General features: G+C 39.9%; 1 protein-coding gene across 4 annotated transcripts in view; it reads left to right on the top strand.

Moving 5' to 3' along the window:
- Positions 1–13,652, top strand: part of DCLK1 (doublecortin like kinase 1) — a 289,474-nt gene that overhangs the window by 163,464 nt on the left and 112,358 nt on the right. For 3 of the 4 annotated variants that reach the window (XM_018554346.1, XM_018554338.1, XM_018554354.1), the window contains exon 6: positions 9,597–9,691. In XM_018554346.1, the coding sequence (XP_018409848.1) occupies positions 9,597–9,691 (95 nt within the window). Of the gene's footprint in view, positions 1–8,432; positions 8,691–9,596; positions 9,692–13,652 lie in introns of those variants that run through there. The other variant, XM_018554361.1, reaches the window with a different exon arrangement.

The following is a 13,652-nucleotide window of genomic DNA, read 5'->3' on the forward strand; positions in this document are numbered from 1 at the left end:
CGCATTTGCGCTTGTTAAATTCACCCAGTCACATTCGCCTTATCATGAATGTGTGCCAGGTGAATGTAATGGCCAGAGAGTGGCAGGGGAGCATCACATTTGCATTAAACTAGCTTTTAATCCACCCAGCAAAAGTGCCCCCACCCCCCATTTTAGTCTTTGGAGGTGGATCACAAAAGAGGCAACAAGAGAAACAACTTTCTCTTCCAGAAGTATGGAGGAGTCTGGTAGCTATTTTCCCAGGATTCCCTGAGACATCATTGACTATATGAGGTATTAGTTCATATATGCAAAATAATGTGATTTTCCATGACAAATTACATACAGACTTATAGCAGATATTGTCTTTGATGTCAGGGAAATGTTAGTGCCCATATTCAGGTTATTGTAGTCAATGATGTCACAGGGAAGTGGAAAATGCAGACATTGGGGAGACACTTTTCCAGAGTTCCCTATGTACTTAACACTTTGAGACACGACTGAAAACCTATAGCCAGAGGCATAGTGAAATGGTTAAGGGTCCAGCACAAGTGATGATCACTTGTTCTGCCTGATGAAGAGGATCCTATGAGACCCTGAAACGTTGCACGGAGTGTATTCATGCTACATTTATGTCAATAAAAAGACGTTTATGAATTGCAATTGGAGTGCCGGTGTCTCACTTCTTACCATTGGAGGGGTGACACCAAAATGACTGACAGACTGACACCTCATTGGAACTTGTTCAAATGAGCTTGCCTGTGTTTCAGGGTGCTTTGGAAGAAAGTTGCAAGCATGTGCAGAAACCTCTAAAGGTCCATGTTTATTTAAATCACCAGTTTAGGTAGTATACAACAACAGGTTTATTTTAAATGAAACTCCTCCTTTCCAGCCCAGACAACTAAGAAAAACATAGATACTTCCCATGTACTTGTGTATTTTACCATAATACTTCCAATTAAATTAAGTCAGGCTTTATAAATAGAATTCGTACATGGTGCTGTCGTCTCTTCTGCTTCTGGTTTTACATTTCCATTAAAGGATATACCGTAATCCATGGAATTGTATCAAACAAAACAAACAAGCAGAAAATGAATGTGTCTTCTTCCTGTAAACAACATGACTAATATGGTTAAGATGAAGACAGAGTAACCAGGGAGATTGGAGGTGTAACTGCTATGGAATTGCCTCTTTTGCTCTTCCTGGATACAACATTAAAATGAACCCTTTTCTTCCAGAATAATGTAAATATAGTAGTACCTTCATAATCCGCTCCATCAGCTCTTTAAAGTGCTAAAGTGCATCCTTCCGTTCCACAAAATGTTAAGGCTAAGCAGACTAAACAGAGCTGCTAAAAATATGCAAATTTACTTTTTTCATTTCAAAGTTAAGTTATTATTGTCACCTCTATTCCCTCCCTCTGGCCAATGTTGTGTCCAGAGAGGTGTGTTTTACTTGCATTCTGAGGGACAAGATGGTAGCATCCAGTTTAGGAATAACTCAGGGTCCAAAGTGGAGCAGAATTTCTGCTCACAAATTATGCACTGGTGAGTGGTTTTTAGGTTAAAAAGTTCATATTTGGCAAGTGTTTCTATAAATGTTGAGAACGGAAAGTATTGAAATAAAACTGGTGACTTCCATATATGCTAATGGCACATGTTATGGGGGGTATGCCAGTGGAAAATGTTACAGGGGGTTGTCCGGTGTCCTGCCTAGCTCACCGATGTCACTGGTTGCCACAAGCTGGGAAGGACACCGGCAAATTTCACTTTATATTAGCATGTCTTCTGGTTAAGATGAAGACAGAGTAACCAGAGTGATTCAAGCCGTAACAGCTATGGAATTGCCTCTTTTGCTCTTCCTTGCTTCTCCTTTAGAGCTCATAGCAACCTGGGGCGCTTTGGCCAGAAACGCTGGGACACTTTTGACCCAATGAGATGCCGCCTGAGATAACTGCCTTAGGCTACCCCAGTATAAGAACGGCCCTGATTATGTCAATCCTCGAATAGGATTGAATAGGCTCTGTGTGGTATTGAGAACTAAGTTTAACCCTGTTAAAAACCATTGTTATCTCTCTCTCTCTCTCTCTCTCTCTCTCTCTCTCTCTCTCGCTCGCTCGCTCTCTCACTCTCTCTCTTTTCCCTAAGCAATTATAAGTCTGTCTGTAACTTCAATCATTTTATCCAATAGAGTTTAAAGTACCAAATAGGGGTTTGATATTGTAAAGTGTCAAGATACTCCAAGTTGGGAAGGGTTTTTACAAAGAAACATATCATTTAATACTAAAAATTGTTCTAAAAGAGTGCCCAAAATGATTAGCTATCTGCAACAGTATTTCATTATTTTCAGTATTTCATTTTTTAAACAGTATTAGAAGTCCTATAGTTTTCTCCTGGGAAGTAGACATAGAGGGGCCAATTTATAGCATAGAGCACATATTACTGGACACTGCATTGTTTACTCCACACTGTGCCTGCGTACCTGCCATTCATAAAATGTAGACTGTGCTGCGGACCCTGCAGTCTCCCACGGAGTTCTCTCTGCAAAACACTTCTGAGGGGAGCCTGTGATTGGAGGAAAATCCAGTCACATAACTTTAATAGGTTACATAACCAGGCTCTCCTTTTCTAGATTTTTTTTTCTTTCATTGGATTGGCACCTATGAAGTTGAATGAAACCTGTGCACCTGAAAAGGTACTGTGAAGCTACAGCTTCCACACCACAGCAGCCAACTGCTACTAAAGATCTTCTGATGAGAGGAGAAAACCACTGAGGACAAAAATCTGTGTCCCCTAATCTTCAGCAGAGTTTGCAGAAAGCTCCCAAGCGTTTCAGAGTGTGCCTTACTAGGTGTGGAGATGAGAGGAGCTGGAGGCAGGAGAAGGCTCCATTTGTGGTTCTTTCTGCCTGCTATTCTCCATGTGGATATCTACTACTGGTTTCTGACCAGCTTTAGCTGTCTTATGTTACACTGTAATTCTATCCAAACTTGCTATATTTAGGAGCTGATTAACTAAAGAAGAATTTTTTTTTTTATTACAGCCTGTGTACATTTCACATTAAATTCCCCAGAACCTGAATAGGTATTTGAAGTGAGCGCAGGCTTTGGTGAAAATTATTCCTTTTAAAAAGAACTCCAGGCCAAACTCTTATTTACCCTTGCAGTGTGGGCACATTTTGGTCCAGGCAGGAAGATAACAGTTATACTCACCAGATCCTCTGAACTGGCTGGCTGTGACAATACTCTCTCTAGCCTGTCTCCTACTCCGCTCCAGCAATTAAATGTTCCTCAGCTTCCTCATGTCTTATACACAGTGTATAGAATGTGGTGATTTAGGGACCTTAGATTGCTGCAATTGAAAAGTAAGAGCAGGGTAAAGTACACTTCCCTTAGATAATAGAAAATGAAATAGGATAAGTGTAGGCTTTATCCTATCAATATAAATTGGGGGCTTTTAAACCAGCAGATCAGACCAAACAATGAAAAGCGACACATATATTACAATTTACATTCTTATTATTACATATTAATTTTAAAAGGCAATGAATGGGACAACTTTGTATACCACTTTGGTAAGTAAACAATGTATAAAATTGGTTGTAAGGAGCAGCACAAATACCTGTTGGTTTTATGTAAATGTTTTATTGCCTTTTAACATGAATATGTAATAATACAAATTTAAATTGTAATAAATTTGTCGCTTTTCATTGTTTGATCTGATGTGCTGGTTTAAAAGCCCCCAATTTATTGTATATTGATAGGATAAGACCTGCACTTATCCTATTTCATTTTCTATACTAATTTGAGAGGGGTGTAGCCGATCAGACCTCCCTCCACTGATCACTATGTCTGTTTAAATGTCCCCTTAGATAATGCAGATGTCAGAGCTGGGTTCAAACATAGTCTAATTTTAGAGGAAATACACTTAAATCAAATAGCTTAATTCCTGATCAATAGTAGAGGCTTGGGTGATTTACTTTCACCTTATATCACTTGGGGACTCCAAGTAAGCAGACTTGGCCACCACTATGGCCATGGCAAATTCAAAGTAAGGCACTCTCCATCCTGTTGCTGCATTTAATTATTTTTAATGAATGAATGAGTAAGAAATAGCGCAGCGCCACACACACACACACACACACACTCAACAGTGTCTCACCAAACAGGTTTATGTATTTCAAATATGTTAAAATGTATGAGCAGCTTTCTTCCTTGGCTATAATTTTCTGTAGGATGTGGACATTTATTGAGCAGACATCAGATTACATATAAAGGGTATATTTATAAAGGATATGCTGACAAATACACAGGCAAATCTTTTTTCCGCATTTGCGCTTGTTAAATTCACCCAGTCACATTCGCCTTATCATGAATGTGTGCCAGGTGAATGTAATGGCCAGAGAGTGGCAGGGGAGCATCACATTTGCATTAAACTAGCTTTTAATCCACCCAGCAAAAGTGCCCCCACCCCCCATTTTAGTCTTTGGAGGTGGATCACAAAAGAGGCAACAAGAGAAACAACTTTCTCTTCCAGAAGTATGGAGGAGTCTGGTAGCTATTTTCCCAGGATTCCCTGAGACATCATTGACTATATGAGGTATTAGTTCATATATGCAAAATAATGTGATTTTCCATGACAAATTACATACAGACTTATAGCAGATATTGTCTTTGATGTCAGGGAAATGTTAGTGCCCATATTCAGGTTATTGTAGTCAATGATGTCACAGGGAAGTGGAAAATGCAGACATTGGGGAGACACTTTTCCAGAGTTCCCTATGTACTTAACACTTTGAGACACGACTGAAAACCTATAGCCAGAGGCATAGTGAAATGGTTAAGGGTCCAGCACAAGTGATGATCACTTGTTCTGCCTGATGAAGAGGATCCTATGAGACCCTGAAACGTTGCACGGAGTGTATTCATGCTACATTTATGTCAATAAAAAGACGTTTATGAATTGCAATTGGAGTGCCGGTGTCTCACTTCTTACCATTGGAGGGGTGACACCAAAATGACTGACAGACTGACACCTCATTGGAACTTGTTCAAATGAGCTTGCCTGTGTTTCAGGGTGCTTTGGAAGAAAGTTGCAAGCATGTGCAGAAACCTCTAAAGGTCCATGTTTATTTAAATCACCAGTTTAGGTAGTATACAACAACAGGTTTATTTTAAATGAAACTCCTCCTTTCCAGCCCAGACAACTAAGAAAAACATAGATACTTCCCATGTACTTGTGTATTTTACCATAATACTTCCAATTAAATTAAGTCAGGCTTTATAAATAGAATTCGTACATGGTGCTGTCGTCTCTTCTGCTTCTGGTTTTACATTTCCATTAAAGGATATACCGTAATCCATGGAATTGTATCAAACAAAACAAACAAGCAGAAAATGAATGTGTCTTCTTCCTGTAAACAACATGACTAATATGGTTAAGATGAAGACAGAGTAACCAGGGAGATTGGAGGTGTAACTGCTATGGAATTGCCTCTTTTGCTCTTCCTGGATACAACATTAAAATGAACCCTTTTCTTCCAGAATAATGTAAATATAGTAGTACCTTCATAATCCGCTCCATCAGCTCTTTAAAGTGCTAAAGTGCATCCTTCCGTTCCACAAAATGTTAAGGCTAAGCAGACTAAACAGAGCTGCTAAAAATATGCAAATTTACTTTTTTCATTTCAAAGTTAAGTTATTATTGTCACCTCTATTCCCTCCCTCTGGCCAATGTTGTGTCCAGAGAGGTGTGTTTTACTTGCATTCTGAGGGACAAGATGGTAGCATCCAGTTTAGGAATAACTCAGGGTCCAAAGTGGAGCAGAATTTCTGCTCACAAATTATGCACTGGTGAGTGGTTTTTAGGTTAAAAAGTTCATATTTGGCAAGTGTTTCTATAAATGTTGAGAACGGAAAGTATTGAAATAAAACTGGTGACTTCCATATATGCTAATGGCACATGTTATGGGGGGTATGCCAGTGGAAAATGTTACAGGGGGTTGTCCGGTGTCCTGCCTAGCTCACCGATGTCACTGGTTGCCACAAGCTGGGAAGGACACCGGCAAATTTCACTTTATATTAGCATGTCTTCTGGTTAAGATGAAGACAGAGTAACCAGAGTGATTCAAGCCGTAACAGCTATGGAATTGCCTCTTTTGCTCTTCCTTGCTTCTCCTTTAGAGCTCATAGCAACCTGGGGCGCTTTGGCCAGAAACGCTGGGACACTTTTGACCCAATGAGATGCCGCCTGAGATAACTGCCTTAGGCTACCCCAGTATAAGAACGGCCCTGATTATGTCAATCCTCGAATAGGATTGAATAGGCTCTGTGTGGTATTGAGAACTAAGTTTAACCCTGTTAAAAACCATTGTTATCTCTCTCTCTCTCTCTCTCTCTCTCTCTCTCTCGCTCGCTCGCTCTCTCACTCTCTCTCTTTTCCCTAAGCAATTATAAGTCTGTCTGTAACTTCAATCATTTTATCCAATAGAGTTTAAAGTACCAAATAGGGGTTTGATATTGTAAAGTGTCAAGATACTCCAAGTTGGGAAGGGTTTTTACAAAGAAACATATCATTTAATACTAAAAATTGTTCTAAAAGAGTGCCCAAAATGATTAGCTATCTGCAACAGTATTTCATTATTTTCAGTATTTCATTTTTTAAACAGTATTAGAAGTCCTATAGTTTTCTCCTGGGAAGTAGACATAGAGGGGCCAATTTATAGCATAGAGCACATATTACTGGACACTGCATTGTTTACTCCACACTGTGCCTGCGTACCTGCCATTCATAAAATGTAGACTGTGCTGCGGACCCTGCAGTCTCCCACGGAGTTCTCTCTGCAAAACACTTCTGAGGGGAGCCTGTGATTGGAGGAAAATCCAGTCACATAACTTTAATAGGTTACATAACCAGGCTCTCCTTTTCTAGATTTTTTTTTCTTTCATTGGATTGGCACCTATGAAGTTGAATGAAACCTGTGCACCTGAAAAGGTACTGTGAAGCTACAGCTTCCACACCACAGCAGCCAACTGCTACTAAAGATCTTCTGATGAGAGGAGAAAACCACTGAGGACAAAAATCTGTGTCCCCTAATCTTCAGCAGAGTTTGCAGAAAGCTCCCAAGCGTTTCAGAGTGTGCCTTACTAGGTGTGGAGATGAGAGGAGCTGGAGGCAGGAGAAGGCTCCATTTGTGGTTCTTTCTGCCTGCTATTCTCCATGTGGATATCTACTACTGGTTTCTGACCAGCTTTAGCTGTCTTATGTTACACTGTAATTCTATCCAAACTTGCTATATTTAGGAGCTGATTAACTAAAGAAGAATTTTTTTTTTTATTACAGCCTGTGTACATTTCACATTAAATTCCCCAGAACCTGAATAGGTATTTGAAGTGAGCGCAGGCTTTGGTGAAAATTATTCCTTTTAAAAAGAACTCCAGGCCAAACTCTTATTTACCCTTGCAGTGTGGGCACATTTTGGTCCAGGCAGGAAGATAACAGTTATACTCACCAGATCCTCTGAACTGGCTGGCTGTGACAATACTCTCTCTAGCCTGTCTCCTACTCCGCTCCAGCAATTAAATGTTCCTCAGCTTCCTCATGTCTTATACACAGTGTATAGAATGTGGTGATTTAGGGACCTTAGATTGCTGCAGCGCAGGGGGGGGGGGGGATTAGTCCCACTGCAAGGGTTAATAAAACATTTTGCCCAGAGTGCTTCTTTAAAAAATCATCTCCATTGCTTTGATCTATCAAGTAATTGGTAAAACATTTTTACAGCTGATTGAATGCTAATCACCCCAAGAAGAGAGAAATGTAACTTCTGCCTTTACCCAGTCTTATTTTATTTCAGACAGGGTTATTTATTTGCCTGTATTACCTTTATTTAGCCTTCCAGTGAAATCTCAGCTTATTTGAATAGAAAGAAGATGAAACAAATACAAGTGGGCTTATGTATTCACAATTAAAAGAGATGTGCAATCAATCGGACCGTACAGATTTAGAGCAGTCTGAAATAAATGATAGTTTAGCACTTTGCTCTTTACCTTATTAAATAATCCTGCATATTATTCTTCCAGTGCAGTGTATCTTTGTGTGATTTGTGTCTTATCTGTTCACTAATATAATCAACAAGGCAGTTACTGCAATTGTATTATTTAGCATTGTGATTGAAGCCTGAAAGAAGCAAAGTCACTGTAATGTTTTTGTTTTTTTTTGCCTCTTGATGTTTCAGTAGTCATCAGTGGTTTATAAGGGTTATTGTCTTTTCAATTTCCAGATGAGTCATTTGGTATATTGCCCTCTCTGAAGAGCCCTATAATGATTCACAACAGCTTATTAAATTTCTTTGGCTTTGGGGGGTTTATAGAGAGAGTATGAGAGTGGGGGAGATGCTCTCCTTTCCAATAACAGCAGCATTCTCCCTAACTGACACCTTTGATGTAGCCCTAAGACAGCACCTGCACCTCCCACTGCTGCCTGCAAGACGTCAGGCTTACGCATTAAAAGCATCTGCTTCTGAATCCTGCATCTCACACTGTTCCCTGTATGAACAGCATAGTCTCCAATAACTAATCACTGCCTCTCTTCCACTGTGCCACCTCTTCCTTTTACTACAAAGCAGCCTTTCTTTTTTTTTCTATTTATTGTTGCTTTATTTTTATACTACCTGTCTAATCACAAAAGCCTTATCCATGTTAGAGCTTATAGAAGGTAAGTTCAAAACCTTATTCTCTACAAATAAAAATGCATTATTCTCAATACAGTCCAGCTTGAACAAATAATGGTTGTGAACATCATCATCTGCACCATTATCATCTTTTATCACCATTTTTCATTATATTTTTCTGCTACTGGTATTGTTTTAGCTTATATTTATTTTAATTGCTGGTGTATTCAGTAGCCATGAATGAGTGCATTGAGAGCTAGTCACTGGATATTTGTAATGTGACAGTCATACAGTTATTGCACTATACATTAACTGAACAGTAGCATAGATCAACATCAGCTAATCAGTTCCAGCAGCTAATTAATATTGCATATTTACAAAATACTTTCTACAAAGATTACATTATGTTTAAATCATTATTTTTAAGATGTAACTGTACAGTTCAATGAATCTATATGTATTGAGATACATATGGATTAGTTGTTATAGTGTTGTTTCTCCTATATACTTGGGTGTTAGGACCCCCATAATGGATAGGTAATAAGTATACTATGATTGTGTAATGGTGACCCATGTACCCTCTAGTTTGAATAAAGTTACTGGCAAGTTATAGATGCACTTTCCTTTGACAGTTCTATAAATCACCGAAGCTGAACAGTGTTGCAGGCACTGCTGGCATCCAGACGATTTAATTTGTCCAGAGCGGAGTGTTATGCAGCATTGATTGTGCTGGGATAAAGGTTCAGCATTCTCCTCTTCTCCCTATTGCTGTGCAGACTGCAGTGTGTCTTTTGAATGGAATGACGTACAAATGGCTGTTTGTTGTAAAATGAGTACAGTGAAGTCACAATAATACATTGTGTGCAGATTCAGTGACTCAAGGCCATTCTGATAAGGACTAAGAATATTTTAAATTAACTCTTTGTTTCTTTTCTTTTCTTATTTCTCAGTCAATGGGACCCCGGGGAGCCAGCTTTCCACTCCTCGCTCTGGGAAGTCGCCAAGCCCATCACCAACCAGCCCGGGAAGCCTGCGGAGACAGAGGGTACAGTTCTCCTTTTTTTACTTTCTGCTTCTCAGTGTCTTTTGTGTAAATTAATTTCTGTGCATTGCTTCCCGTTGGCACTGTCATGTGTCAATCAGGAGTGTGCTCTGCCAGAAGGAGAAGGATCAATTATTCAGTTGGCCTTAATGTATCACTCAAACATCATATCTTCAGAGGAGGTAATATATTACAAGAGTACAAGTGCAACCGACGGTCAAAGCATTATACTGTTCTGATTTTTTTAGCTTCTTATTCCCAGAAACATAAAAAATATTGTAATACATCTCAGTGCAAGTGGCCCAGACTACTTTTTCATCACATGATTTCATTCATTTAAGTATTTTTAAGAACAGATCTGCAATTTATTGATACTAAAGGGCAAACAATGTAAAATATCTAAATGGTTTTGTTGCTCATAGAATCAGAATTCCCATTTTGTCATTAGTGCATTATGGGAGTATCAAATGGGTGACCTGGTTGCTGTTGGCAACAAGAACAGTTAATGACACAAGGGAGCCTGATAGCATAAAGTCTGCCTGTTTTTCCTGTGTGTGCTTTGGTCTCTTCTGGATATTCCAGTTTTCTTCCACAATCCAAAAACATGCTAGTAAATTGCCTTCTCGTCAACATTTATTTATTAATTTATGTATTTATTTATTACGTTTTAATTTAAGTATTAAGTATTTATAGCGCCAACAATTGGCAATATGGCCTTAGAGTGACTATGTATGTGCTTGTATGGCTGTGGAAAAGTGATTAGATTGTAAGCCCCCCTGGGGCAGGGATTTTTGTTTTATGGGCTCTATATACTGCCTACATCTAGCAGTATATAACTACAGGAGATCGATCAATAAACATGTTCAGGCGCATTCTGTAACAGTGGAGAAAAGAAAAGTAGGTTCCCTGAGTAGCTATAAGCCACTAGCCCACTTTCCTCCAGTTGGGTGAAACTGCTTATAACATAACTGTGCTAATTCCAGAATACTGCCAGGCAAGCAAGACGTCCCAGAACACCTGGACGGTAATGATCTGGCACAGGTGCAGTGGACCATAAACTTGAGAAATGTATTTTAGTGAAGCATTTCAGCTTTATTACAGAAAGTACAGAACATTGGCCTAAATGCTTCCATTTCACTGGCGAACCATTAAACATTCCTCTTGCTTTTTATGTAACACAACAAAATTTAGTTTATTGAATTCCAGTTGTTCTTTTCATTGCTAATAAAAGAAACCTGGAGGATGGCCTGCTGACCTTCTGAAATTGCTAGTTGCTTGAATATCTCCAGTCTCAATACTTTCTGAATCTCCAATTTGGAGCACACAGGCAGCCCAGTAAAGACAGAGAGGCCAGTCAGAATTTCTGATCTAAATGCTTGTTCCTTCCAATAATTTAGAAAGTATTGAAGCCTTTGGATCAGAATAACAGGAAACTAGCATTTTCAAAAGGATAGTCCTACCTATTATGTCAGTCCTTACTAAAGCTGTGAGGTTGGTTTCCTCTTCTCAGTAATGACTGTTTCATTCTTCTCTGTGTTGACTTTACCTTGATTCAGTTTATGCGTCGGCTGGAATAGAGATTCTATAAGTAACCACAAACGTACAATTAGAAATAAGCAGTTAGGTTGATGGGTATAGGCATGGGAGGTGGATACCACTCTGTGCTGCCCTTGTCTGAAACAGGTTCCCATGTGAAAAAACACATTGATATCACTGAAAGTTTACAGCTCTTTAGAACCTGTGTGAGAAGTAAGGAAATATGCTCAAATCTCTAAAGCATAGGAAATAGCCACAATCATCTTATTATCTTATACCCTCAGAGTAACTTTGTGAAAGGGGAAAGACCTTTTTATGGATTTGTCATATTAATTGACCTTGAGGAAAAATAAAAGCTATGAATCTTACCACAACATACCATTCTGACTTGAAATATTGACCATCTTCCTTGGTGGACAGCTCTCTTCCCCTCCTCCCACCTCCCAAACCTTTCTGTTGGTCCATCGTTATCATGAACTATCTCATGAACTAATAGTGAAGCTCAGGAGATGGGAGCAGGTGGGCCGAACTGGTGACCAAAAATCTGAATGGAAATCAGAGCATCCCATTATGCCTAGCAGTACCTGCCCCCTAAGCATACAGGCACAAATAGGATTTAAAGGGCCCGTTTTAAACACAGCTTAAAGGATAAGTTCACCTTTTGCAAAAATTAAAGAAATGCATAATTAATAATATATTTAAAAATATGCATTTCTTTAAAGGAGAACTGTGGGGTTAAGGCTTTTCCCCATAGTTCTCCTTAGGCCCCGTTCACATTGAGCGATTTATCACGCGGTAATTCCCGCGATATCGCGGCAATTTACCGCGCGATATCGCTCTCCAATGCTTCTCAATGGGGAAAAGGGTCCTGCTGTCGCGGGTCGTGCGTCCCTACAGCAGGACCCTTTTTGGATTTGAACAAAATGCAAATCGCGCCACTAACGCGCGATTTGCGAACCGCTCAATGTGAACGGGGCCTTAGGGTAACTGGAGTACACAAAATAGTGTCCTCCAGTCACCCTAGGCTCAGTATACCGCAAGCTGTAGCTCGCGGTATACTGAGACGCCGCAGTATACCGCGGGCTGCTGCTCGCGGTATACTGAGATGCCTCAGCTGAAGCGGATCCCGACAATTGTGCCGGGATCCGCCCAGCTGCGTGACTGACAGCTGGCTCTGCCTATCCGTCCGTTCTGCCCGTGAGCGCTGGCAGATCGGAGCGGGGGGGGGGAATCCAGCCCCTCCCCTGTCACGGCAGAGAGCCGTGACAGGATCGAGAGGTGAGCGAACGCCGGTATGTGTTCGCTCACCTCCCGATCTTCTGAGCCGACCTGTGACAGTCTCATTGTCACAGGTCGGCTAGAACTATGAGCTGAGTGAAAAGCACTCACCTCATAGTTCTCCTTTAATATTTGCATTTGAAGCTTGGAAAACATTGCAATTGTGATCACTCGATCTGGGAGCTGTAGATATAATTTCTGCACATTCTCTCCCAAGCAGAGCTCCTACTGTGTTGCGGAATTTCAGTTAGGAGAGATGGGGGGAATGACGGTAGAGCTGCCCATATTCCAGAACCTACCCAGAGCAAGGACAGCTGGACGCTGCATGAGGTGATTTCATGCAGTTTAAAGTCCAGCCATCCTTCCCCCATCTCTCATAACTGAAACTCCGTATCTCAGTATGATCTCTTCCTGGGAGAGAATGTGCAGAAATTATATCTATAGCTCGCAGATCGAGTGATCACAATTGCAATGCTTTCCAGGCTTGAATGTTAAAGAAATGTATATTTGAAATGTCAAATATTAAAGAAATGTATATTTTTTTATAAACTATTAATTATGCAGTTCTTTAATTTTTGCAAAAGGTGAACTTGTCCTCTAATCATTGTGAAGCTACAGCATCAATGGCATATGACATATACTTTAGAAAGAAGAAGATTTCATTTCAGCTACCTACTTATGCCATATTTCCGAAACAGAAAGTAGCATGAGTGTCAATACAGGATACTGTTTTAGACTAAGCCCCAATAGGCAAGTACCTCCATAAGGATACTTGCCTTACTGAGGTCCACAAAACTCCAGGAGTAAAAGTAGTTAAATCTGTTAAATCTCTTCTCATTTTCTTTGAAGTACTTGCTAAATTATGTGCAAGGTCACTGTATCCCAAAGTCATAATGAAAGCCTTACTAATAATATTAGTAAGTGTCAGTTCAAATACAGTCTCATTGGTGCTAAACATTTCTGTATCTGATGTGGAGAATGTGAATATTACTTCCTGCGGTGAACCATTCATTTAAAACCCACTACGACTGTATCTTTACCTACACGTATCCTACAGGTTCCAAAATCGCTAAAAATGTTGTTACGTTGCGATTATGCCTGCTTTGTATGTCATTGAAAACTCTTCAATAAAAAATTACTTGCTAAAAAA

The sequence above is a fragment of the Nanorana parkeri genome, unplaced genomic scaffold (assembly GCF_000935625.1).
Source record: "Nanorana parkeri isolate BGI_ZX_2015 unplaced genomic scaffold, ASM93562v1 scaffold8, whole genome shotgun sequence".
NCBI classification, from domain to species: Eukaryota; Metazoa; Chordata; class Amphibia; order Anura; family Dicroglossidae; genus Nanorana; species Nanorana parkeri.